At 37.4% G+C, this 25,771-nt stretch overlaps 1 protein-coding gene across 1 annotated transcript in view; it reads right to left on the bottom strand.

The window, feature by feature from the left end:
- MDGA2 (MAM domain containing glycosylphosphatidylinositol anchor 2) overlaps positions 1–25,771 on the bottom strand; it is a 779,701-nt gene that overhangs the window by 221,850 nt on the left and 532,080 nt on the right. Inside the window, exon 6 of the mRNA XM_029952652.1 lies at positions 25,251–25,520. Coding sequence (XP_029808512.1) covers positions 25,251–25,520 — 270 coding nt within the window. The remainder of the gene's footprint in view (positions 1–25,250; positions 25,521–25,771) is intronic.

The raw sequence follows: 25,771 nt of genomic DNA, 5'->3' as shown, positions 1-25,771 counted from the left end.
TAAAATTATGCTACTGTAAGCATCTTTACCATGTAAAAACATAAGATTGCAAATCCTATTGTATTCTATTACATTTTTTCTCTTAAAAATAAAGAGGTAACAAACACTTCCTTTAACTGTAGGAACTTAAGGAGTATCAATTTTATGGTGGAAAACTCTAGCCTATTTGGTTATTTTCTATTTCACTTGCCCATGACGTTTGAGTTTTCTGTGTTCTTATCACTATACATCAAATTCTCAAATACAAAGTTAGTACTTATTACTATAAATACATTAATCTTAAAACTGTATCGAATCAGGTTTCTGTATCTGATTTTGCCGGGGTCACTTACAGATAACCATCACTCCCATAAGGAAAAATTAGAAGAGCCAGGAAGATTTCTTTAAAGTCCTTTTTGAAAGCATCAGATATCAGCTCTGGCAAACTTGAGGGGTTAAAATCCCAGAGAAAAAGAAAACAGAAAGATGAGTTGACACAGTAGAGCCACTTTTCTTTCAAGTCATTTGTCTGTAGCAGGAGGCTGAAGACCCAGGCCAAAAGCTCCCGTGAACATCCCAGAGTACTAATTCAGAAGCTCTGAAATTCCCATGCCCTGGGAGTGGGGAAAACATGGAACAGAGCATTACGAACCCAACATTCTGTCTGCTAAATATCTGGATGAGTTGAGGCAAGAAAACTAAGAGAAATTTCAAAAAAGGAAGAAACGTTTCTGAAGAAACATAATCTTAAGCCAATTCTTAATACAGAATAATTGGCAACCAATAAGAAAATAAGGCTTGCCATGAGAGAGGACAAAGTTAAAAACAGTCACAGTTGGTCAAGACACTGGAGTTCTTAGATAAAAAATATACTAAAATAAATATGATTGAAATGCTAAGCAAAATGAAATAAAACCCTGGGGAAAGCTAAATAAAACAATGGAAATTTTTACCAGATAACTGTAATCTATAAAACTAAATACAATGTAAATTTCCAAAGGGAAATGCAATAAATGAAATTAAGAACGCATTCAGTATGTTTAATAACAGCTTCCACACAACAGACTACAGGCTTCGTGAACTAAAAGAGCAATAAGAAATTTTCAAACACGGAGTAGAAAAAGAAGATGGGAAAAGCATACAAGATATATGAAACTCGGGGAGGGGCCAGGACGGCAGAGCAGCATGGAAGTTCTCTGCTTCACGCATTCCTGAAATGCAGCCAGATCAGCACCAACCCATTTTGCACATGCAGAAAATTGATCTGAGGCTTAACACCACAATCGGCTTAACTTGATCCATAGAACTCAGCAGGCACAGGGCACCGAGAAGTGACCTGGGGGAGAGAGAAGCCATGAGGGGTAGGGACCTCGTTTTGTTTGTGGAGAGAGGACAGAGATGAGGAGAGTGACTGAAGAGTACTCCCCTTGAAGGCAGCCGGAGAGGAAGAGAAAGAGTGGAAACAACACAAGGAACTGAACACGAAAGGGAGGAAGGAGAAAGCGGAGGGTTTCAATACCATTAGGACTCTATACTCAGGGGAGCCAGAATTGAAATCCCGCAGCGCAATACCTGGTGGTGCTCTGGTGGGAAGGGATGGGATTTCCAGGAGTAGACAGCCAGTCCTGATGGGGTCTCAGCCATATGGGGAGAGGAGGTGCCCCTACTGAGAGGAAATTTCGTAAAGGCCATGAGTGTCCTCACAAGCAAAGGTGGCAGTGGACCCCAAATTACAGCCATGTTTGTGGGTGTTGGAACAAGGACACTACTGTGCAGTGGATTGTGGCGCCAAATGTGTGTTGTGATTTACACAGTCCCTGAACCACTGCTGCTACATGATCGCACAAACTTTGTCTGGGACGAGCTGGCACCCGGCTGCAGTCTCTGGGCCTCTGCAGCGGGGCGGTGGCGCAAGCATTCCTGGGGGCAGGCCGGCAGCTGGCCACTGCCTGGCAAGACCCTCCCGAGTTCAGATCACTGGATGGGCCTGAGCGCATTCTAGCAGCAGGGCCCTCCGAAGTGAGGCGTTTGGAAACACCCATCTGAGGGCACCCCTGAGATAAAACTCTGGGGGAAGTGCAGCCTGGCAGGCTGATGGCTTGGTCATGGACAGAGTAGAAGTGGAGTGTGGTCAGAAGCTGGAAACAAAGGAGCAGGTGCTTAACTTCTGGTTGAAGAGGACACAGAGTTCTGATGCAAGGGACTGGGAAGCTGGGTGATGCATTTTCACCTCTCCTGCCCTAGAGCAAACACTCATAGAAGTGCCACACCAACCCACCCCGGCAAGCTAACAGCACCACCTGGTGGAGAACGGAGCCATTGCACCAAGCCTTGTCCAAGGGCGCAAACCAAATCTTAGAGACCCACCACAACAAATGACAGCCAGGGGCTTAATCTCTGTGTTAGTGTAGAGAGACTATAAAGTGCTTCACAGTTTGACTTCTAGGGGAAACTGGATGCAATTTCATTCAGATTTCATTTTGTGAGCTGGTTCATCTATTCATTTTTTTCGTATTCTTGGATACAGAAAGAAAAAAATTATTTCACTTTGTTTTTATAAAAAAAGATTTTTCTTTAATTTTTCTATATTCTTTTGGTAAATTTTATTTGTCTATTTTACTTTCTTCATTTCATATTATTCTATTTATTGTATACATTTAAAAAATCAAATGTTTTCTTACTTTTTTATTTCCTTTTTAAAATTTTTCTTTTCCTTCTCCTTTTCTCTATGCCATTTGTTCAACAACCAGAACAAGACTACTTAGGATCTGGCTTCTTTTCTTTTCTTTTTTGTGTTGTTTTAAATTTTTTAATTTAGTATTTTCTTCTTTTTCTTCCTCCAAAATGATGAAATTAAGGAGTTCACCACAAATGAAAGAACAGGAAGAAATGACAGCCAGGGGCTTAATCAACACAGATATAAGCCAGATGTTGAAGCCAGAATTTAGAATCATGATAATAAGAATACTAGCTGGGGTTGGAAAAAGCATGGACTCCCTTTCTGCAGAGATAAAAGAAGTAAGTCTAGTCAGGACAAAACTAAAAATGTTATAACTGAGATGCAGTTTTGAGTGAGAGCCCTGGTGGCAGGGATGATTGAAGCAAAGCAGTGAATCAGTGAGACAGAAGACAAAATTATGAGGAAAAATGAAGCAAAAAAAGAGGGAAGCTTAGGCAAAAGAACATGATATAAGAATTAGAGAACTCAGTGACTCATTAAGAAGGAATAACATCTGAATCATAGGGACCCCAGAAGCTGAAGAGAGAGCAAAAGGGGTAGAAGATTTATGTGAGCAAATCATAGTGGAAAAATTTCCTAGCCTGGGGAAGACAGACTTCAAATCCATGAAGTACAGAGAACTCCCATTAGATTCAACAAAAACCCCACATCAATAAGGCATATCATAGTTAAATTCACAAAATACACAGATAAGGAAAGAATCATGAAAGCAGCAAGAGAAAACAGCATCCTTAACCTATAATGGAAGACAGATGAGGTTCACAGCAGGCCTATCTATAGAAACTTGGCAGGCCAGAAAGGAGTGGCAGGATATACGTAACATACTGAACTGGAAAAATATGCAGCCAAGAATTTTTTATCCAGCAAGGCTATCATTCAAAATAGGAGAGATAAAAGGTTTCCTAGACAAACAAAAAAACCTAAGGAGTTTGTGACCATTAAACCAGCCCTACAAGAACATTTAAGAGGGCAGAAAAGATAAAACAAAACAAGAAAGACCAAAAGCAACAAAGACTAGAAAGAACCAGAGAACACCACCAGAAACTCAAACTCTACAATGACAATACGTTCATATCTTTCAGCACTCATTCTAAATGTCAATGGACTAAATGCTCCAATCAAAAGACACAGGGTACCAAAATGGATAAGAAAAGAAGATCCATCTATATGCTGTTTACAAGAGACCCATTTTAAAACTAAAGACACCTTCAGACTGAAAATAAGGGGATGGAGTAGATTGAAATTAAGGGATCTATCCTGCTAATGGCTGCCAGAAGAAAGCCGGAGTGGCCTTACTTATATCAGACAATCTAGATTTTTTTTTTAAGTTTGCCTCTTTTCTTTTTTTTTAAAATGTTTTATTTATTTTTGATACAGAGAGAGACAGAGCATGACAGAGGGAAGGGCAGAGAGAGAAGGAGACACAGAACCGAAAGCAGGCTCCAGGCTCTGAGCCAGCTGTCTGCACAGAACCTGACGCGGGGCTCGAACCCACTATCGTGAGATCTGATTTGAGCCGAAGTCGGAAGCATAACCAACTGAGCCACCCAGGCGCCCCAGACAATCTAGATTTTAAAATAAAGATGTAACAAGAGATGAAGAAAGGCATTATATCAGATCTAAGGGGTCTTTCCACCAAGAATATCTAACACCTGTACACATTTACGCCTCCAGGGTGAAAGCACATAAATCAATTAATCACAAACATAAAGAAACTTATTGACAATAATACCACAATAGTAGGGGACTTCAAAACCCCACTTACATCAATGGCAAGATCATCTAAGCAGAAAACCAACAAGAAAACAATGGTTTTGCATTACACAATGGACCAGATAACTGATATATTAAGAATATATCATCCTAAAACAGCAGAATACACATTCTTCTCAAGCTGCACACGGAACATTCTCCAGAATAGATCACACACTGGGACACAAATCACTCCTCAACAAGTACTAACAGATCAAGTTAACAGTGTGCATATTTTCAGACACAAAACCATGAAACTAGAAATCAATCACAAGTAAAGTTGGAAAGACAACAGACACTTGGAGGCTAAAAAAATCCTACTAAAGAATGAATGGGTTAGCCAAGATGTTAAAGAGGAAATTAAAAAAGTGCATGGAAGCCAATGAAAATGAATAATACCTCAGCCCAAAAGCTCAGGGATACAATCAAGGTGGTCATAAGAGGGAAGTATATAGCAATCCAGCTCTTCCTAAAGAAGGAAAAAAGGTCTCAAATACTCAACCTAACCTTACACCTTCAAGAGCTAGAAAAGGAACAGCAAATAAAACCTAAAACCAGCAGAACGTGGGAAATAATAAAGATTACAGTGGAAATCAATGTAATTAAAATTGACAAAACAGCAGAATAAGTCAATGATACCAGGAGCCAGCTCTTTAAAAGAAATAACAAAACTGATAAATCCCATGTCAGTTTGATGAAAAAGAAAAAGGAAAGGATCAAAATAAATAAAATCAAGAAGGAAAGAGGAGAGATCACAACCAACACTGAAGAAATACAATCAAAAGAGAGTATTATGAGCAAATATATATGGATAGCTTTCCAGGGGAATTCTACCAAACATTTAAAGAAGGGTTAACACCTATTCTTATGAAGCTGTTCCAAAAAATGGAAATGGAAGGAAAACTTGCAAACTCATACTATGGGGCCAGCATCACCTTGATTCCAAAACCAGACAAAGACCCAATGAAAAAGGAGTACTATAGACCACTTTCCCTGATGAACATGGACACAAAAATTCTCAACAAGATACTAGCCAACTGGATCCAACAATATATTAGAGAATTATTCACCATGATCAAGTGGGATTTATATCTGGGATGCAGGGCTGGTTCAATATCTACAAATCAATCAATGTGATACATGACATTCATAAAAGAAAGGGCAAGAACCACATGATCTTCACAATAGATGCAAAGAAAGCATTTGGCAAAATACAGCATCCTTTCTTGATAACAACTCTCAAAAAAAATAGGAATAGAAGGATCATATCCAAAGATCATAAAAGTGATATATGAAAGACCCACCACTAATATCATCCTCAATGGGGAAAAACTGAAAGCTTTCTAAGATTAGGAACATGACAAGGATGCCCATTCTTGACACTGTTATCCAAGATAGTTTTGGAAGTCCTAGTCTCAGCAATCAAATAACTCAGAGAAATAAAAGGGATTCAAATCAGCATGGAGGAAATCAAAATAGCACTCTTTGCAGATGACATGATACTCTATATGGACAACCCAAAAGATTCCACCAAAAATCTGCTAGAACTGATCCATGAATTCAGCAAAGTCACAGGATGTAAAAGTCAATGCAGAGAAATCGGTTGCATTTCTATGCACCATGATGAAGCAAAAGAAAGTGAAATCAAGGAACTGATCTCATTTACAATTGTACCAAAAACTATAAGATATCTAGTAACAATCCTAACCAAAGAGGTGAAAAATTGATACGCTGAAAACTATAGAAGCTTATGAAGGAAGCTGAAGACGATACAAATACAGACACAAAAGGAAAAAATATTCCATGCTCATGGATTGGAAGAACAAATACTATTAAAATGTCAATTCTAACCAAAGCAATCTACATATTCAATGCGATCCATATCAAAATAACACAAGCATCCTCACAGAGCTAGAACAAACAATCCTAAAATTTGTACGGAATCAGAAAAACCCTGAATAGCCAAAGCAATCCTGAAAAAAGAAAACCAAACCTAGAGGCATTACGATCCCAGACTTGAAGATGTATTACAAAGCTGTAATCATCTAGACAGTATGATACTGGCACAAAAAAACACTTAGATCAATGGAACAGAAGAGTGAACCCAGATATAGACCCACAAACTTATATAGCCAACTAATCTCTGACAAAGAAGGAAAGAATATCCAAAGGAATAAAGACAGTCTCTTTAGCAAGTGGTTTTGGAAGCCTGGACAGCCACATGCAAAAGAATGAGCCTGGTCCATTTTCTTACACCATATAAAAAAATCAACTCAAAATAGATGAAAGACATAAATATAAGACTGGCAGCCATCAAAATCCTAGAGGAGAAAGTAGGCAAAAACCTCTCTGACTGCGGCCGTAGCAACTTCTTACCCAATGTCTCCAGAGGTAGGGAAACAAAAGTGAAAATGAACTATTGGGACTTCATCAAAATAAAAAGCTTTTGCCCAACAATGGAAACGATCAGATCAGCAAACTAAAAGGGAACCTACACAATGGGAGAATATATTTGCAAATGACATATCAGATAAAGGGTTAGTATACGAAATCTATAAAGAACTTATTATACTCAACAGCCCCCCAAAAGAATCCATTGAAGAAATGGGCAAAAAACATGAATAGATATTTTTCCAAAAGAGCCATCCAGATGGCTCACAGACGCACATGAAACATCACTCATCATCAGGGAAATATAAATCAAAACTACAATGAGATATCACACCACACTAGTCAGAATGGCTAAAATAACAACTCAGGGCACTACAGATGTGGGTGAGGATGCAGAGAAGGAGAAACCCTTGAGCACTGCTGATGGGAATGCAAACTAGTGCAGCCACTCTGGAAAACAGTACGGAGGTTCCTGAAAAATTTAAAATAGAAATACCCCATGATGCAGCAATTGCACTACTAGGTATTTATCCAAAGGATACAGGTGTGGTGTTTCGAAGGGACCCATGCATCCCGATGTTTATAGCAGAACGATCAATAATAGTCAAAGTATTGAAAGAGCCCAAATGTCCTTCAACAGAATAATGGATAAAGAAGATATGGTATATGTACAATGGAGTATTACTCGGCAACCAAAAAGAATGAAAACTTGCCATTTGCAAAAACATGAATGGAACTAGAAGGTATTATGCTAAGTGAAATTAGTAAGAGAAAGACAAATATCATATGAGTTCACTTTTATGTGGAATTTAAGATACAAAACAGATGAACATACGGGAAGAGAAGCAAAAATGATAAAAACAGGGAGGGGGCAAAAACATAACAGACTTAAATGCAGAGAACAAAGGGAGGGTGGCTGGAATTGTGGGTAGGCGGAAGGCGTAAATGGGCAAGAGGCAGTAGGGAAGACAACTGCTGGGATGAGCACTGGGCGTTATACACAGGGGATGAGTCACTGGGATCTACTCCTGAAATCATTATTGTACTATGTGCCAGCTAACGTGGGGGTAAATTAAATAAATAAAAAATATATACATAAATATACATACATATATAAACTCAGTGAAAGGCCTAACTTTAAGTGTAAATAAAATCATGAAGGAGTGGAGTAAAGAAAAATGATAAAGAAAATAGACTAAAACCTATAAATTCAGAGCGCTCAGAAAAACTAAAGCATGATAAACAAAGAAAACCACATCTAGCACATAGTAGGAAAACTATTAAAACATACAAAGATTAAAACAAATGAACAAAATAACCCAACTATTTTTTTTTAATGTTTTATTCATTTTTGATAGAGAGACAGAGGTTGAGATGGGGAGGGGCAGAGAGAGAAGACGCAGAACCAGAAGCAGGCTCCAGGCTCTGAGCTAGCTGTCAGCACAGAGCCTGACGCGGGGCTCGAACCCACGAACGTGAGATCTGACCTGAGCCGAAGCCGGAGGCTTAACCGACTGAGCCACCCAGGCGCCCCTCCCCAACTCTTAGAAAAGCAGCCAGGAATACAAAACCAAACAAAACTACACAAAGAGATATAATAAATAAAAAACTTACAGATTTAATTAAATAAAAATGGAAATTTTTACAAATATAGTTATATTTAATGGAAAGAAGAGGGCAAGTACTTTTACTCTATATTCTAGGAAGTAGAAGTTCCTCATGTTAAAATAATCCACAGGGAGGCAGGAAAAAAAATAAATAAGAAAGAAAACCAGAACAAACAGAAAGCAAAATTTAAGTGGCAAACTTAACCTCTCACATTTCAATAATTGCATTCATTATGAATGGTGTAAATACATCCATTAAAACACAGAGTGGCACAGTGAATTAAAAAAAATGACTCAAAAAATGACTCAATTATCTATTGCCCATAAGAAATTCACTTCAGTATAATGATATTGGTGATTAAAAGTAAACACACACACATAAATCAATATAAGATAAAGTAGACTTCACAGCAAAGAAAATTGCAGAACTCAGACAGGGACAGTATACATCACCTATGGATTAAACCACCAAGAAGATGTGGCAGTTCTGAATGTGTATACACAGAAAACAAAGAAAACAAAACAAAGCAAATTTACAAAGAAACAAAAAAGGAGCACCTATATTTGTGAAGTAAAAAACGGATAAAACTGAAAGAGGAAATAGGCAAATCCACAATTGTATTGAGAGACTCTGACACCCTTTCCTTAAAATTGATAAAACTATTAGATAGCAAATCATCAAGGATATTCAAGGACTCCATCAACCAAAAAGGTCAAACGGACATCTACAGAACATTATACCAAATAGCAGAATGGACATTTTTCTCAAGCGCTCATGGGACACAACAAAGAAGACATATCCTACCTACAAAAGAAATCTCAATGTATTTAAAAAACTAAAGTCATCCTGAGTGAGCTCACCAACCAGACAGGCTCAAACTAGAAATCAATAACAGAAAGATAATGGGAAAATCTCCAAACTCCTGAAAACGGAACAATATACTTTTAAATAACTTATGGGTCAAGGAGGAAGTACTAAGGGAAATGAAAAAAACATTGAACTGAATGAAAATAAAAATGTTTCAAAATGTGTGGGGCACAGCAAGAGAAGTGCTGAGATGGAAATTTATTTCCACTGAATGCATACAATAGAAAGGCTAACGTCTCAAGTAGATTATGTAGGCTTCCATCTCAAGAACTCAAAAAAAGAACAAAAATAATCCAAGCATGCTGAGTCATAAAATAAAAATAAAACTAAGAATATGAACTCTGATAATAATGATTAATTTAGAATAAATAACAAAAATATAATTTAAAAATCTCATGTGTTTGGAACTTATAATATATAAGTAAATATATAATTTATATGTAATATATAAATATAAAATATATAATATCTATATATCTATATATTTATATATCATATATAAACATAAATAAATATATAATACTTATACATATATACTTATATGTAAATATATACATATATACTTATATACAAGTATGTATAAATATATAAGTATGGAATTCTAAGTAACATTGGGATAAAGTTGTTTATAAAACTCCTTCATTTTCTTTTTAAGTTTGTAAATTCTGTAGTAATGCTATCTCTTTAGTTCCTGATGTCAGTAACCTGCATTTTATCTATTGTTTTCTTGGTCAGTCCTTTTGAAATCTATCAAATTTGTTAATGTTATCCAAGAACATATTTTTACCTTTTTTTACTTTGTCATTTTTCTATATTTCATTGAAATATATTCTTTTTAAATTGCTTTTTTCTTTTCCTTTGTGTTTTATTTCTTTTTGGCTCCCATATTCTTTGTTCTCCTATTCCTTTTTTCTTGTATTTATCAGCATGATTCAATTATTTGATAGCATTTAGCAGTCATTAAAAATTCTTAGCTAATTATGAATAGAAAAATATAATTAAAATGTCAGCAGTAAGCATTGCATTTAATGATGTACTACCTAAAACTTCCCCCTGGGGACTGGAAAAAAGAGAAGGATGCATGTGATATTCTACGTGTATTAAACATGTAATTTGCAACATCGTTGACAACAAACCAAGTCAATAAACAGATATGAAATAAGTAAGCATTCAGGGAAGAAATATACCTTTCATCACCTAAAGTGAATATAATTGTGTACATAGAAAAATCAGAATCTAAGACAAATTATTATAATTAGTAGATGAACTTAGTAAGGCTGAATAATGCTAAGTCAATATACAAAATAGTTAGCATTGTTATATACCAACATGAAATAAATAGGAAGTCAAATTTTTAAAGTGATACTATTTAAAATATCAAGAACAAATGTAATTTAAAACCACACTATGACTCCATAGCACCAACAGAGTGGTTAAAATAAAAAAATGTATAAACAATATCAAGTGTTGACAAAGATGTGGAACAAACAGAATGCTTGTAGAAGTAAAAAATGGGAAAATTTGGTATTAGATATTAACATTCTCTTATCCTACAATTCTTAGGTATATCTCTAAAAGAAATGCATTCGGGAGCGCTTGGTTGGCTCAGTCAGTTGAGCGACTGACTCCTGATTTCTGCTCAGGTCATGATCCCATGGTTAGTGGGACTGAGTTCTGCATGGGGCTCTGCATGGAGGGTGTAGAGCTTGCTTGGGATTCTCTCTCCCTCTTTTTCTACCCCCACCCCCACTCATGTGCAAACATGTGCTAGCTCTCTCTCTCAACATAAATACACAAAGTTTAAAAATAAACTTAAAGGTACCCGGGTGGCTCAGTTAATTAAACATCCTAACCTGGACTACATCTCAGGTCATGATCTCACAGTTCATGAGTTCAAGCTCCATGTCAGGCTCCTCACTGGCAGTGTGGAGCCTGCTTGAGATTCTTTTCTCTCCCTTTCTCTCTCTCTCTCTCTCTCTCTCTCTCTGTCCCTTTGTCTGTTTCTCCCCAGCTGCTCTCTTTCTCAAAGTAAATAAACTTAAAGAAATAAATAAAATAAAAAAGTAAATTTAAATAAATATTCATGTTTGCCAAAAAATTGGTACAAAAATATTCCAAGCATAACTATGCACACAGAGGTGTCAAACTCGAAATGAAAGTTCATAGTAAATAATTTCATTATATGCACACAAGAGAACGTTATATTACAATGAAACTAAAAAGGCTCTTGCTATACACAGCAGCATATGAATCTCACAAACATAATATTGGGATAGAAATCTAGATACAAATTGCATTTACAGTTCCTTTTAAGTCTAAAAGAGCAAAACTAATCTAAGAAGTTCGATGCCAAAGTAGAGGTCACATTTCGGTGAGGCTGTGAAAGAGTACCAAGAAGAAATCTTCTTGACTCCTATTAATTTTCTGCTTCTCAGTCTCAGTACTGGTGATACACATATGCTCACTCTGTGAAAGTTCATTAAGCTATATGCTTATAACTTCCACAATTTCTGTTAAAATTTAATAAGAAGTAAAAATAAAGTAGTGTCTTTTAGTGCATTTTTACTATTGTGCTTCAATATACTCAGATTATATCATGAGCAAGCAAGGGGGTATTACATGATAATAAAGTATTAAAACTAATAACAAAGTCCTGAGGACACTGAGTCTGGACTCCCAATACTGTGAGAGGAAACAGTTATTGAACCATAGCCTTTCTATCCAAGTGAGTATCACCATTTATTTCTCTGAGCACTGACACTAAATAAACTCCCAAATTAAAAGACCAACTACAATCTGTTACATGCCTCCCTTTTGAGCTTTTCTACATCTGTCAAAAGAAATTAATAGACAGCATGAAATGAAATAAAATAAAGTGAGCAACACTAGGAATAATCTTTTAGAGCAAGCTTCTGTAAATAAAGATAGCATTAACTTGTACTGTAAGAAGGAGCCATATTATGACATTTTACATCATCTTTATCTCTCTCTCTCTCTCTCTCTCTCTCTCTCTCTCTCTCTCTCTCTCACACACACACACACACACACACACACACACACACACACACGCACACCAGAATAATTAGGAGAAAATTTAGGAAGGAAATTGATAAAGGAAACATAAATATCCATTACTTCATTTTCCATTATGTTGGTTTCAAGTCTTGGATAACCTGACAGGATACCGTCTAGAGGTATGGGAAACACAGATTTTATAGGAATCGGAAGGGCCATAAATGACAATACTGTGTTCATGGACTCCATGGGGCTCAAGGAATGACATGGGGTAGGAAGCACACTGTAGAAGCCTAAAAACTAGTTCTTACTCTTACAGTAAAAATCGGGTTTCAAAAATTAGAAAGCACACCAAAAACTTTAACAAATAAGGTGAGAAATGTTATCAAGCGGAGTACAGAGCGTCAGAGGAAAGAGTCTGAAGACATGGACTCGGTGAACAACTGAGACTCAGAGAAATCATCATAACCCTAGACACAGGAGCCGATGAACAGGGGCCACAGAGAAGAGGCACTGGTCTAAGTTCCCGGTGGGCACGTCCCAGGCAGGCCACGTGACAGCCTTTTCCCAAGACGACTCTACAGAGAGAGAGGAGTGTCAGGCTAAGGCGTGCCGACATCTGAAGCTCTAGGAGAGACGTCAAAACTCATTCCAACCTGACATTAATACTATATCAAAATGCACAGTGTTTTTTGGAACTTTTCTGTTTTTCCTTTGCTTTTGTTACGTGTGCATGTATACAGCTTTATGCACTTTTCAGATCCATTTAAGGGAAATCTTTATCCAGGTCAGTGTTTATGAACAGAAGCGCTATTGACGCTTGGGTACGTATTTTCTGTGGAGGCTGCCCAGTGCTTTGTAGGTTCAGCAGCATTCTTGGACTTCACCTTGTAGATACCAATAGCACACGACTACTCCTGGTCATGACAATCAAGAATGTCTCAATCAACTGCTAAATGACCCCTAAAAGAAAAAACTGGCTCAAGGAATCACTGACCTAGGTAGATAAAATGCCACCCCTCTCTCCCTCCCTCCTGCCTCTCTTTGTCTGTCTGTCTCTCTTTTTGCTTTGGGTTCCATTATCGACTATATCATGGCTGAAACTCAAAAGCGAGTATATTCTGTGTCCGCTAAGCAAATAAAAGTTTGTGGGGCTTAAGTTATAGCAAGCATGGAAAGACTAATAATAATAATGTTTAGATGACTTAAAACCCCTTTTATAATTAAAAAATACATTTAAAAGCTTTTAAAGTGTTTTCCAAACTTTGTGATTTTTTAAACTAATTAAGCAGTTTTGGAATACATTTACAGACTTACCATGGATAAATTTTCACTTACTAGTCATTAGCATCTAAATCTAAACAGATGAATTCTGGCTATGATGAATTTGAATTTTGGGTTGATGATTTACATGCACACACATTTTCAGATAAATAGATTTGTTGAGGCAATAAAGTAAAAGAAGAAAAACAAGAAGAAGAAGAAGAAAAGATTCTTTGAAAGTTAAAATTAAGATATCATCTTATGGAGTCTGGAAAAGGAACAATTTGAGAATTACATCTGATTGATCCTATTTAGAAATTTCCTGAAGCATTTAAAGAGAGCACTGATTTTGGAAGAATATTAGAATTCAAAGGAAAAAAGAAAAAATGGCAAACAAAATTTGCCAGATTGACTAACTGAATTAAAAGTTATATACAAATCTCAGGCATGTCAAGATTGCAAAATATTATCTTTTTTTATTTGAGAGAGTAAGAGAGAAAAAAATGTTAACTTTTAAGCACTATTTTAAAATCATAACATGGGGCGCCTGGGTGGCTCAGTCGGTTAAGTGTCCGGCTTTGGCTCAGGTCATGATCTCATGGTTTGAGGGTTCGAGCCCCACGTCAGGCTCTGTGCTGACAGCTAGCTCAGAGCCTGGAGCCTGCTTCAGATTCTGTGTCCCCCTCTCTCTCTGACCCTCCCCTGCTTGTGCTGTCTCTCTCTGTCTCTCAAAAATAAATAAAAAAACACACAAAAAAGAAAAAAAATAAATTCATAAAATGTATAATCTAGTTTCTAAAATTATTCTATTATAAAAACTAATTTTCTTTAAAAGGCTATCAACAGTTTCTATTATGTCATGAATAAAAAGAAAAAAGGGGTAATTTCAAAAAGGTAGTTAATATCACCATTCTGGGCAGCAAAGGAAAGAGACGCTTTGTTTCTAAATATGTAAAGATTCTCATTTTTCAAAGACCAATTGAACTATCACCTTCCTCTGTGGAATTTTCCTGTATCTCTCTAATTGGAATTAATTGTTTCTTCATCTGAGCTTCCAATAGGCCATGCCTATGGTTCTCCTGTGACGATGGTCTTCCTTCTGACCTATGGAGGGAGTTGCCTGATGGATTTCTCCCTGAAAGAGTAAGACTCCATGGGCTCAGGGGCTGCTCTCATTCCTCTTCTGTCCCTTGTAGCAACTGAGGCAGATACAGTATGGAGTAAAAATTTTCTAAATACCTACTGAAGGCATCATTCACATTTATCTTCCTGGTTTAATCTTCTGAGGTAAAGTAACTAACAAATAATTAATAAAAATAGATTTTTGCCTTAAAGTTTATTGTTCTTTATTATTTGTACTAATATGTGTATCTCTATAGAGCCATGTATTTGTCACTCCTGCATTTCTATGGGTGTTTGTAAACCTAAATAAAGAATGATTAAGTCGAGAAATGGGCATAAGTTAAGGGACATTTTGATAAAATAGAATCTTAGATGGTTAGAACAAAAGTGTCTTAGAGTTTATGTACTGCAATTTCTCAGTTGTAGAGAAAGTAAGAAGAGGTCCATTTACATGCTCATGACCTGATAGCTAATTTAAGGGAAGCTAAAACCCTATCATAAATATCTTTCCTTAGACTTTACTGCCTACAGACCCCTTAACCCACACAAACAGTGGTGGGTCAGTAGGCTTGGGAAATAAGTGCCTGCCACAACAATAGGGCAAAAAAAAAAACACTTGAGATAGGAGTTTTCAAATTAATATCACTGTTTTGGTGTAAGCCATACCAAACAAAACCAATAACCAAAAACATAAACAAAAAAATACATAAAATGCCTTCAAAGAAACTGAGTAATTTTTAAATAATGCTATTTGAACGAGTTTCTTTTTTTGTATTAGTGGGGATTGACTTTTATGTATTTATTTTTAAAATTTATTTTATATTTTAACTTTTTAATGTTCATTTATTTTTGAGAGGGAGAGAGAGACAGAGAAAGTGTGTAACAGCAAAAGCAGGGGAGGGGCAGAGAGAGAAGACGACACAGAATCTGAAGCAGCCTCCAGGCTCTGAGCTGTCAGCAACACGGAGCTCAAACTCAGGAACCATGAGATCATGACCTGATCCCAAGTTGGCCACCTAACAGGCTGAGCCAGCCAGATGCTTCTATTTATTTACTTTTAATGTTTATTTTTGAGAGAGAGAGAATGAATGAGAGAGAAAAAGTGAGCAAGCGAGCAAGTGAGCACCACAAGGAGGGGAGGTGTAGGGATAGAGAAGGAAACAGAATCCGAAGTAGGCTCCAGGTTATCAGCACAGTGCCCAACACAGGGCTCAAACAATGAAAACATGACCTGAGCCAAAGTGAGGAGTTCAAGGGCCTGAACCACCCAGGCACCCCTGCACACATCAACTTTTAAAGCACTACTACCATTTGGCATATCTCTTTTTGGATAGAGTAAATATGAGAGACTTCATCTACTAAGGAGGACAATATAAACTTTTAATAAATAAACATGTATAACTAAGCTGTCTGTACATCATTATGTAAAGATAATAAGACGATGCAGTATCTAGACAAATTTTTTTCACTTGAAATTATATTTTATAACTCCTCGTATGTTATTTCAATGAACAAAGATAAATTAGATATATTCTATTTATGAGAAGAAACTGAGCTATCACCTACATTCAGATGAGAACTATTGAATGTGTTAATTTTCACATTTTGTATAGACCAGATTAATTTTTTGAAAAATAATAATGAAACCATTTCAGAGCTATAAAACATAATATAATAAAATTCTCTTTGGTGTTTTGGGGAGATGTAATTACTACAGAATATTAAATTGGGAAAACAGAAATAGAGCATTTAATCTCCATGAATAATTGGAACACCTGCACACAGCAGACAGCTTTGCTCTTGAAGAACGTTACAGATTGGTTTTCTACTATTTCCGCTATTATCATTATAGCTTTTACTGATGACAGATCATGGAAGAAAACTATTGATAACTGGAAATTTAAATAGACAATGCTTGGGAACTGCACTGACCTTGTTATTGGAAATTCACAAATAATTTACTTTTAGAAACACACAGAATCCTAAATTGAATCAATTATTTATGGAAACTGTCAATTCTGAGTGACTTTCTGGTCAACAGCTTGAAACAGATAACTGATCAAAAGCAATGGACACACTTTTTTATAGGTATAGGTAATTTGTTTTGTTCCTTGTTTATATTGCATGGTTTATTTGTGCAATTATTTTGTATCTTTGTCTTCTGTGATTCAATCGGTCTCTTCAAATGAATAGGAATTCTTCACAATTCTTGTAATTTGTAAGACAGCCATTAAAAGAGTCACGCTAAGTCCCTCAGAGTGCAGTACTACTTAGAAATCATATGCCTACCATTACCACAGGAAAAAAAAAAAACAACTAAAACAACTCTCTCCAATCATAAATGATTATATATTGTAAGGACGCAGGTCCGATCTGGCCCTCCCCACCAGGCGGTCCCTGCCTTCCCAGAGCAGGGCCGGTCACAGCGCAGTGCCACGGTGGAAACGAGTGGGCAGCAGCCAGGCGCCGGCTGCGGTGGGGGGGGGGGGGGCGGTCCCCTGCAGGCTGCAGGTCCAGTCAACCTTCCCCTGTACTTAAAGGGGAAGGCGCTGGCTTCTCCTGAAAAGGCGCACCTTAAGGAGGGACAACTCATGAGGCGCACAATGGGGGGAGGCTGGCCAATACCTTTGACCTTTCTAGAGGTGGGCCTAGTCACGCCCCATGTGGGGTGTCCTGGGCCCACTCTGATTGGTCAACACTCCAACTACTGTGACTGGCTCCCACAACTGCCAGTATTGATGGGAGGGCAGGGATTGGATCACTGTACACCTGTCATCATTTCCTATAACTCCCCCTCCCAAAGGTGTAAAAGGCCCTGCCCTGCCTGTGTTCCAGGCTCACTTCTCCACGTGGCCAGCTGGTAGGCTGGAGACTGTGAGCCCGAGCTTAAGCCTGTAATAAAGGCCCTTTGCTTTTGGTTTCCCTAGCAGTCTCTGGTGCTTGTTTTGGGGTGATTTTACAAACTTGGGTACAACAGTATTTGGGAAGAAAACAGCGTAAGTAGGAAGAATGTTATATAGTGTGGTTTTATTCCCCATAAGTACAAATGTATATTCAATTCACAGCCCAGAAAGAGCCCCTAGTAAATCTCCAGCTGAACAAGAATAGAGAGAACAAGAAAGGACATTAGTCAGTTCAATTTCAGAGCTGGGAGTGGAATATATGTATATGTACGTGTGTGTATATACACATATAAATACTTTTTTAACTTGGTTTAATTTTGAAAGGCACAATGGTACCTTGGTTAAGACAGTGGCCTTGGAACCATATTGTGTGGGTTTTGAATCTCAGCTTTGCTGCTTAAATAAGGCTTGTTTGGTGGACGTTACCTAACTTTCCCTCTCCAGTTTTATTTTTCTTTAAAGTGAAAATAATATTTTTTAGCTCATGAGTATTTTGGAATGATTAAAAAGTTAATGTATATACAGTGTGTCTGGTAGCGTGGCACATAACTATCACCTAAATGGAAATGATAAAATCAACTGCTCATAGTTTGTCTTTCAACAGTTTAAAATTAAACATTTTTTATAATAAGCCTAAAGATCATTTTGAAATGCTACAAGTACTAATATTTCATGTATTTCCGCTAAAGGAAATCTGAACAAATGTGTTTAATATTATAATTCAGAGTTTTAGAGAAAATTCAGTCATATCATGTGGATATACCAGAATTAGGTAAATCAACACTTTTCAGTACAGAAGGTTATGATGTTCCTGGAAGTTACAATATATTTCTGTGTAGTTAGGAAACTATAAAATCATGCCTCACTGAATACATATTGACTTCCTCCATAAAAGTTAAACCTATTTCAATATTGACAACTATTTTTTTCTCTTTCCATATTAGAAATCTGAGATCATAGCCGACAAAAATAGGCTAAGATATTTTTAAAAATTAAAAAACTGTTTACAAGGTCACTTAGCAGAGGCCAGGGGTTCAAGATAAGGGCTGATAAAATTAAAGGGGAAATGGAAAAAAAATAAAAGGCATAAGTGAGCTTTGAGACAGCATAGGAGTATGATGTGAAGAATACGGTTTGTGGAGTAGGGCACATATTGTGGTGCCTTTTTAAAAAGGTGTCTGCAGATTATTCGACAGTCCTACCTTTGATCCCCTCCGGAAACAGGCTAGCCTTTATCACTGCCTTGAACAGAATGCAGTAATGACACCACATGCCTTTGGAACCCCGGTTAAAAGAATCCACAGGGCTCTGGGAACTTTTGCCCTGGGATCCAGTAGAATTCTGGCTACCCTGAGCCCTCCACATGGGGAAAGCATGTAAAAAGACTGGTGAGGGTGAAGGACAGAGGCAGAGCTGTTTAAATTTTTTTAGTCTAGGCATAACATATTTAAATGAAAAGCCTTGAAGATGACCCCAGCCTGAGCCACTTTCTAAGTGTAATCGTATGAGACCCTGAATTTTTTAGCCCAGGTTCTCAAACACCAGATTTGTGAGCAAAACAAATGGCAGCTACAGTTTCAAGCTACTGTTTTGAGGTGGCTTATTATACAGCAATAAATAATCGAAACAACTTGGCCTTTCAAATGAGATAGTCACATCACACAGATGCTTAGTGTGATTTCACATGTATATAAAGTTTCCTAATTTACCTTAATAACATTAAGTACAGAATTAGAACAGGGAGATAGACGTTTAATAAAATGTTTAAGTATAAGTAAACTTATAAAAGAGATTCATTTACTCAACATACATTTATTGAGCATCTACAATATGCTGGGCAATTTTCTAGGTTCTAGACAACAGATAAACTCTTTGCCCTACAGTCCTATGAAAGAGACAGACAATAAATAAAGAAACTCCAAGTAGTTACGTAATAAGAAGAAACAACAAATCATGCAAGAAAATTAGGGGTGGTGTATTTCAGAGAGGGTAGTCAAAGAGTTTTCCCAGAAGATAGTATTTGAAAATAAACATTTTAAGCCAAAAGAATAGCAAATGTTTAAGTTCTAAGTTGTGGAAAAGGAAAGGAATAATGAGTATAAAGTGTAGTGGGTAAAGACAGGCAAGAAATGAGGAGGAGGAATTTGAATTCAACTTTAGATGAAATGGGAAATCATGGGAGGAGTTTTCATGAGTAGGGTGAGATAATTACAATCACTATGGCTCTAGGATGAATGGCCAGCTGTTGACAAAACTCCATGCCCTCTTATTCCTGAGCACACGGTAAGAATACATTCTCACCCATCATGTCATTGCATCTTGTTGGGTGTGACTATGTGCCTAAGGCCTAGCCAATAGAATGTGAGTGAGACTAATGCAGATCGGAACCATGAAGATCTCCCTATGTGCTCATCAAGCTCCTTCCCACTTCCAGCGAAGAAGGATGGCTGTAATATTCAGAGAAAACTTTAGAAGCCACAAACTGAAGATGACAGAGACATCATCAACCTAGGTGACTGATGACTGCATGCGTCAGATCCTCCACCTCTATCTGCACCCACCCTCTCCCAAACACACACACATACCAATCACACACACAACACTATCACCAACATTATTGACTCAGAAACACCTGAACTCTTTCATGAGAAAAACTACAATCTTTCTGTTTTGAGTAACTACATGTATAGGTCTATTTGTTAACAGCCTAGTCTACCTTGTTTAACACAGTGGATAAAAGAGGAGCTTCTAAAAGTGAAGCTGAAGCATAAAAATGAGTGAAAAGACTATTTTAATCAACTAGGGGAGATATATTGATAGTTTACCACAAGGGTGCTAATGGTGAACTTGGCAACACATGCCCAGATTCAGAGTACAGTTGGAAGATAGAGCCAATATGGACCAATATAGCAGGAGAATAACCTCTTTATCTCATCTCATTCCTACTGAGGGGGCTTTTCATGGGACTACATGGAGCTCTGAAGTATTTTCCTTGAACAGGTACCTGATACATCTGAGGAAGTCAAAACTTGTGTGGCAACAGGGTTGCTACAATGGAATCTGTGTGCTCTAACAGAGTTCACTGGTGAGCATTTCCACTAAAGGGATGTGAGTCACAAAGAAAGAGAAATAGCACAGACTTGTCTTGGGCTCTCTTTAGTTGGGTGCCTGGAGGAAAGGGAGAAGCCTTCCCCAGAAAGGAGGAAAGGACACTGCACAAGAGCTTGTGCTCAGGGAACGTGGCACATTAAGGGAGTCTTGGGAGATTCCATCACTGGAGCTCAAACCTTGATCCACATGAATGTACATCTCTTCTAGATAAAGGAATCTGCCAAGAGTCCCTTAATGTGCCACATAAGAAAAAAAATTTTTTAATGTTTCTATTTATTTTTGAGACAGAGTACAGAGCATGAGTGGGGGAGGGGCAGAGAGAGAGAGGGAGACACAGAATCGCAAGCAGGCTCCAGGCTTTAAGCTGTCAGCATAGAGCCCAATGCAGGGCTTGAACCCACAAACATGAGATCATGCCCTGAGCGAAGTCAGAGGCTTAGCCAATTGAGCCAACTAGGTGCCCCAAGAAAAATGTTTTATAAAGAATACCTCTCTACCTGACCCAAAGCCAGGGAGGTCAGAAGCTGGCAATCAGGTCAGTGGTAAAGCTGGTAGTCCAGAGGGTGGAGGACAAACAGACAGAGAGGAAGAAACCAATATACATCTACTCTGCCTTCCCACTGCAGGTCTCCAGCCTCAGGTGGACCCAAGGGGGCAGCAGAGAAAGTTTTGCATTAAAGCAGGCTTGGTATTTTACTACTATTCTGGATAATGCATCCAAAAACACTGAACTAAATGTGTGCTGGGGTTTGAATGAACTATAAGACTCTTCATTTCTAAAAACGAGGATAAGGGTCATGAGATATGCGACCTTTCATCTTGAAATGGAAAGATTAAGCCACTGAATAAAATTTAAAGAGACCACAGGAAACGAGAATACAATACAGTCTTGATCATGTTATGAACCATGCTTGTTCCAAAGAGTGGTTCAATTCATGACAGGTGAGAATTGTGGCAATGACATATTGAATAGATGGCTGGAAAGCACTGAGCCCAGGCCACCCTGCTTCTCTCCTGACGTGGGAGAAATGTAGCTCCATCGCTACAATTTCTTAAAAAAATCATAAGAAGGGGCACCTGGGTGGCTCAGTCAGTTAAGTGACTGGCTTTGGCTCAGGTCATGATCTCACAGTATGTGGGTTTGAGCCCGCATCGGGCTCTGTGCTGACAGCTAGCTCAGAGCCTGGAGCCTGCTTCTGATTCTGTGTCTCCCTCTCTCTCTGACCCTCCCCTGCTTGCACTCTCTCTCTCTGTCTCTCAAAAATAAATAAAAAACATTAAAAAAATTTTAATTAAAAAAATTTAAAAAATCATAAGAAAAGGCACTGCAGCTATACTTATATCTAACAAGATATTAAAACACATGACACCTCTTCAGTTTTGAGATTATCTACAAGTTCTGTCTACATTATTTCAAGTGTTCTCTCTTAAAAAAAAAAAACAAATGTCAAGTTCAGAAATGTTTCTAGAGTTGTATTATTGTCTGCACCCCCTGCTCTTATTTGCTCCATGAATATTCAATTATTCGATTCAAATGGGAATCAAAATTCTATGCACAAAATATCCCTGTGTTTGCTGGGGTCTATGGATCTTGATTTAATTTCAGAGACAAATGGGGGAGGAAATAAACCTAGAGCTCCATTTTTACTGTATCGATGATCTGAGACACTGCAGAGGTTTACAAATTCAGAAGACTCGAAAATGATTTCTTTGATATAATAAAAAGAAAACCATTTTCTTTAATGGTATTTCTTGGCCGTGGTGGCAGAAATCAGATGCCTCATATTATTGTAGCAGTTTTTGCCCCCACATGTAATCTAGGGCCCATTAACAAAGGCTATTTCTATACTCAGTATGATTTTAGACAAATATCACCAAACTGACTTTGTGAATTACGTGAATGCCATCACCAAGAGGCTGCCTGGCAAGGCACTGAGGCGATGCACAGGTACACTGCAGATAAATTAAAAGTATAAAAATTATATATTGGGGATATACATTTTTAGGTCACTCCCATCCAAGTTGGAAACTGTCTTTTGTAAGAATGTTGCTGAAAAGTGCTAGATGGAATGGGGAAGACTGGATCACTTTCTGAGAATATATGTGCTGTGCATTGTGAGTCCTTCATGGAAGGGGCCTGAGAAACACAGATATTTTATGTCACATATTTTGCCAGTGGTGTAGGAATTTAATGCACTTGCAGATCATCCTCTGGTCAAACTGTCTTTAATGTATCATTTTCTCTAGTGAGTTCCTCTCCTTGATAAAATAATGGAATAAAAGATTCTACATTGTATCCATGAGTCTTAAGGATAGTTTGCACTGCTTTAATGAATCTCAAAATTTTTAGAGCAGGATGTGATAACATTGTTTCATGACTATTTGGGAAAGCACGTGCTTAAAAGCAAACAAATAAAAAACAAGAATATTAAATATGGGTGATTTTTACAGTTCCTGCCTCCCTCCCTCCTTCTCCCTCTCTTTCTCCCTCTTCCTTCCTTCCTTCCTTCCTCTTGAAATCTGGAGTGGCCAGAATCTGGTGACTCACTGGGACAAGACTTAGAGAAGTCCATTCCACCAGTACTGATATCTAAGTTAGGAAAGTTAGGATACTTCCACTCATGGACCCTGTCTTTTTATTCATTTCCATCTATTATTCTTTTATATTTTTACCTTTCTTACAGAATTGTAAACCCCTCTGCGGGTAGAGATTTAGTCATTGATTTTTGTAGTTAGTCCCATGCATCCCTTACAAATTTGCTCAGTTGTTAGCATATGGTAGTCATCGCAGACATTTCTAAAACCAAAGAGTCGAAATAAAAATCACAATTTATTTGTTTTAAAATCCTTATTATGTTCACATTCAAACACTTCTAAAATCAGAATGTATTTCACATTCAATACTCTGTTATGATTGCTATCAACATGGCATAATGGTGGTTATCTGCCTTGAGAGAAAATCAGAGACCACACTTCTCTGTAATTCTGAATTATAAATGTCCTTAATGACAAAGACAGATTGTGGAAAACTATAGCCAACAAAGACCGGGATTGAAACAGTTAGGTTGGTTCTGAGTGTGAACTTTTAGGAATAATTTGTTAAATTTGATTTTATTTTACTTTCCTTTTTACATATACTAAATGGTTGCTATATGGCTTAAAAGAAAACCTAAGTATATATGTATCTGAAACACTATTTCCAGTAACATTGTACCTCATAAGAAAACAAACCTTTTACTTTGTAGTGATGCATAAAATAAAGGTCCATCTTGCAATTACTAAACATTGTGCAGCCTACAATTTGGTGGCAGATAGTACATTTCTCATAATGTCTTGATTTATAGCCAACACCTTGCAGTATTTTGAATAGAGTATATTTTGGGTCAAGTAGCATATTTCTGAGAGTTTGGATAATAACAGATATCTATGGCCATTAGAGCCACCACGATCCATGTTCACAAAATTACAAATGTTAATATCAATACATGCAGTTATGTTTTGCTTCCATTATAACCCTCCATCATGAAAAACTTCCATTTGCTTGTGAGAAAAGCCCCCTTGGGCATGTGAATACCTACTGTAATTTAGAGGTACCGCTGTCCATCTTCCACCCCCCACCGTGCCGGCTGAGACACGAAGAAACATAATCTCCTCGCACAGTAATTTAATACCCTCCAACCTGGAGGGATAGCATCTCCCCTACACACCGCGCCAGCACACCCGCTGGCGGAACCACACTAGAACATTAACGCCAACATCAACCTAGTGACCCACCTTTCACATCAGTTCCTCAAATAAATTTTGTCTGACTTTTCCATGTCTTTCCCTCATCTCAATCTGTTAAAATTCTTCCCAGCGTCTGTAAACTGATGTAAATGTGATTAGATATTTCCTAACAACCTCAGCCAGAGGTTACTGTAATTTTTATATGTCTATAGCTTTTGCTTATGCTTCCACAGCACTGTATCACAGGGTTATTAAAAGGGATATTTTATTTTCACTGATTGTATAATCCTTGAGTGCAAGGTAATGTTTTATTGATCTCTATATAATCCTACAATTTACAGTTTAGAGCTGTGTTTGTAATAGGGATCCAATAAATGTTTATTAAACACTAAACTGATACACTTATTAAATTCCTAAACTTATATGTAATCTGTAAAATAATGCGCTATGCCACAGCTGTATTTTAATAATGAGTTTTTCTTTTTTACTAAAAGCATATTATCAACACTATTCAGTGTAATAGTTCTTGGTATCACTAAGACTATGTTATGGAAAACTTTTGATGCAAATATAAAGAAAGCATGGTTATTAAGATTCAGAAATTTTAGTAGCAATTTGGAATTAGACATCATTCATCAACTATAAACAACTTTCTATGTAAGTTATACATCTATGCAATATTTGAGTACATATTTTCATATCGATAGTTTCTGCTTTGTGACAGCCTGGCTAACACAGAAATCTATGTGGTAACATTCTCTAGGCCAGCTCACCTCTCACAATGACGTTGGTGGACTTTTTTGCAGGGTTCCCCACATTATTATTGGCGATGCAGCTGTAGGTACCGGCATCTTCTGAGCTGATGGCAGGTATGGTCAATGTTCCTCCATTCAGAACAGTCTTTTCAGGCAGAGTCCCAAAGGACCTGACCCAGGTGAGAGTGGGTACAGGCTCTCCTCCTGTCGTAACACACACTAATGTTATGGCCTCTCCAGGATTTACAACTATAGGGTCATCCACCAAGAGTTTAATTGACGGAGATGCTAAAAGACATAAACAGAAACAAACAAACAAAAAGAAACATGCACTATTTAGATCTCCTACAACTAGAATTCAACAGCATGCTTTATATTTATTCAATTGAAACGGCATATTCTTTTCTTGTGCCAAAGTCTGACTGTATTAACCAAAGTTTAAACCAGATATAACGGTTACATATTTTAATTACATGGTATAAACCTACAGAAATGTACTAAGAATCTTACACATAAAGAGAGGGAATAATTTATGTGTC

This window comes from Suricata suricatta, chromosome 9, assembly GCF_006229205.1.
Source record: "Suricata suricatta isolate VVHF042 chromosome 9, meerkat_22Aug2017_6uvM2_HiC, whole genome shotgun sequence".
Taxonomy (NCBI): Eukaryota; Metazoa; Chordata; class Mammalia; order Carnivora; family Herpestidae; genus Suricata; species Suricata suricatta.
The sequence above is the reverse complement of the archived record's forward strand: the minus strand, read 5'-3'. Positions and strand labels throughout refer to the sequence as shown.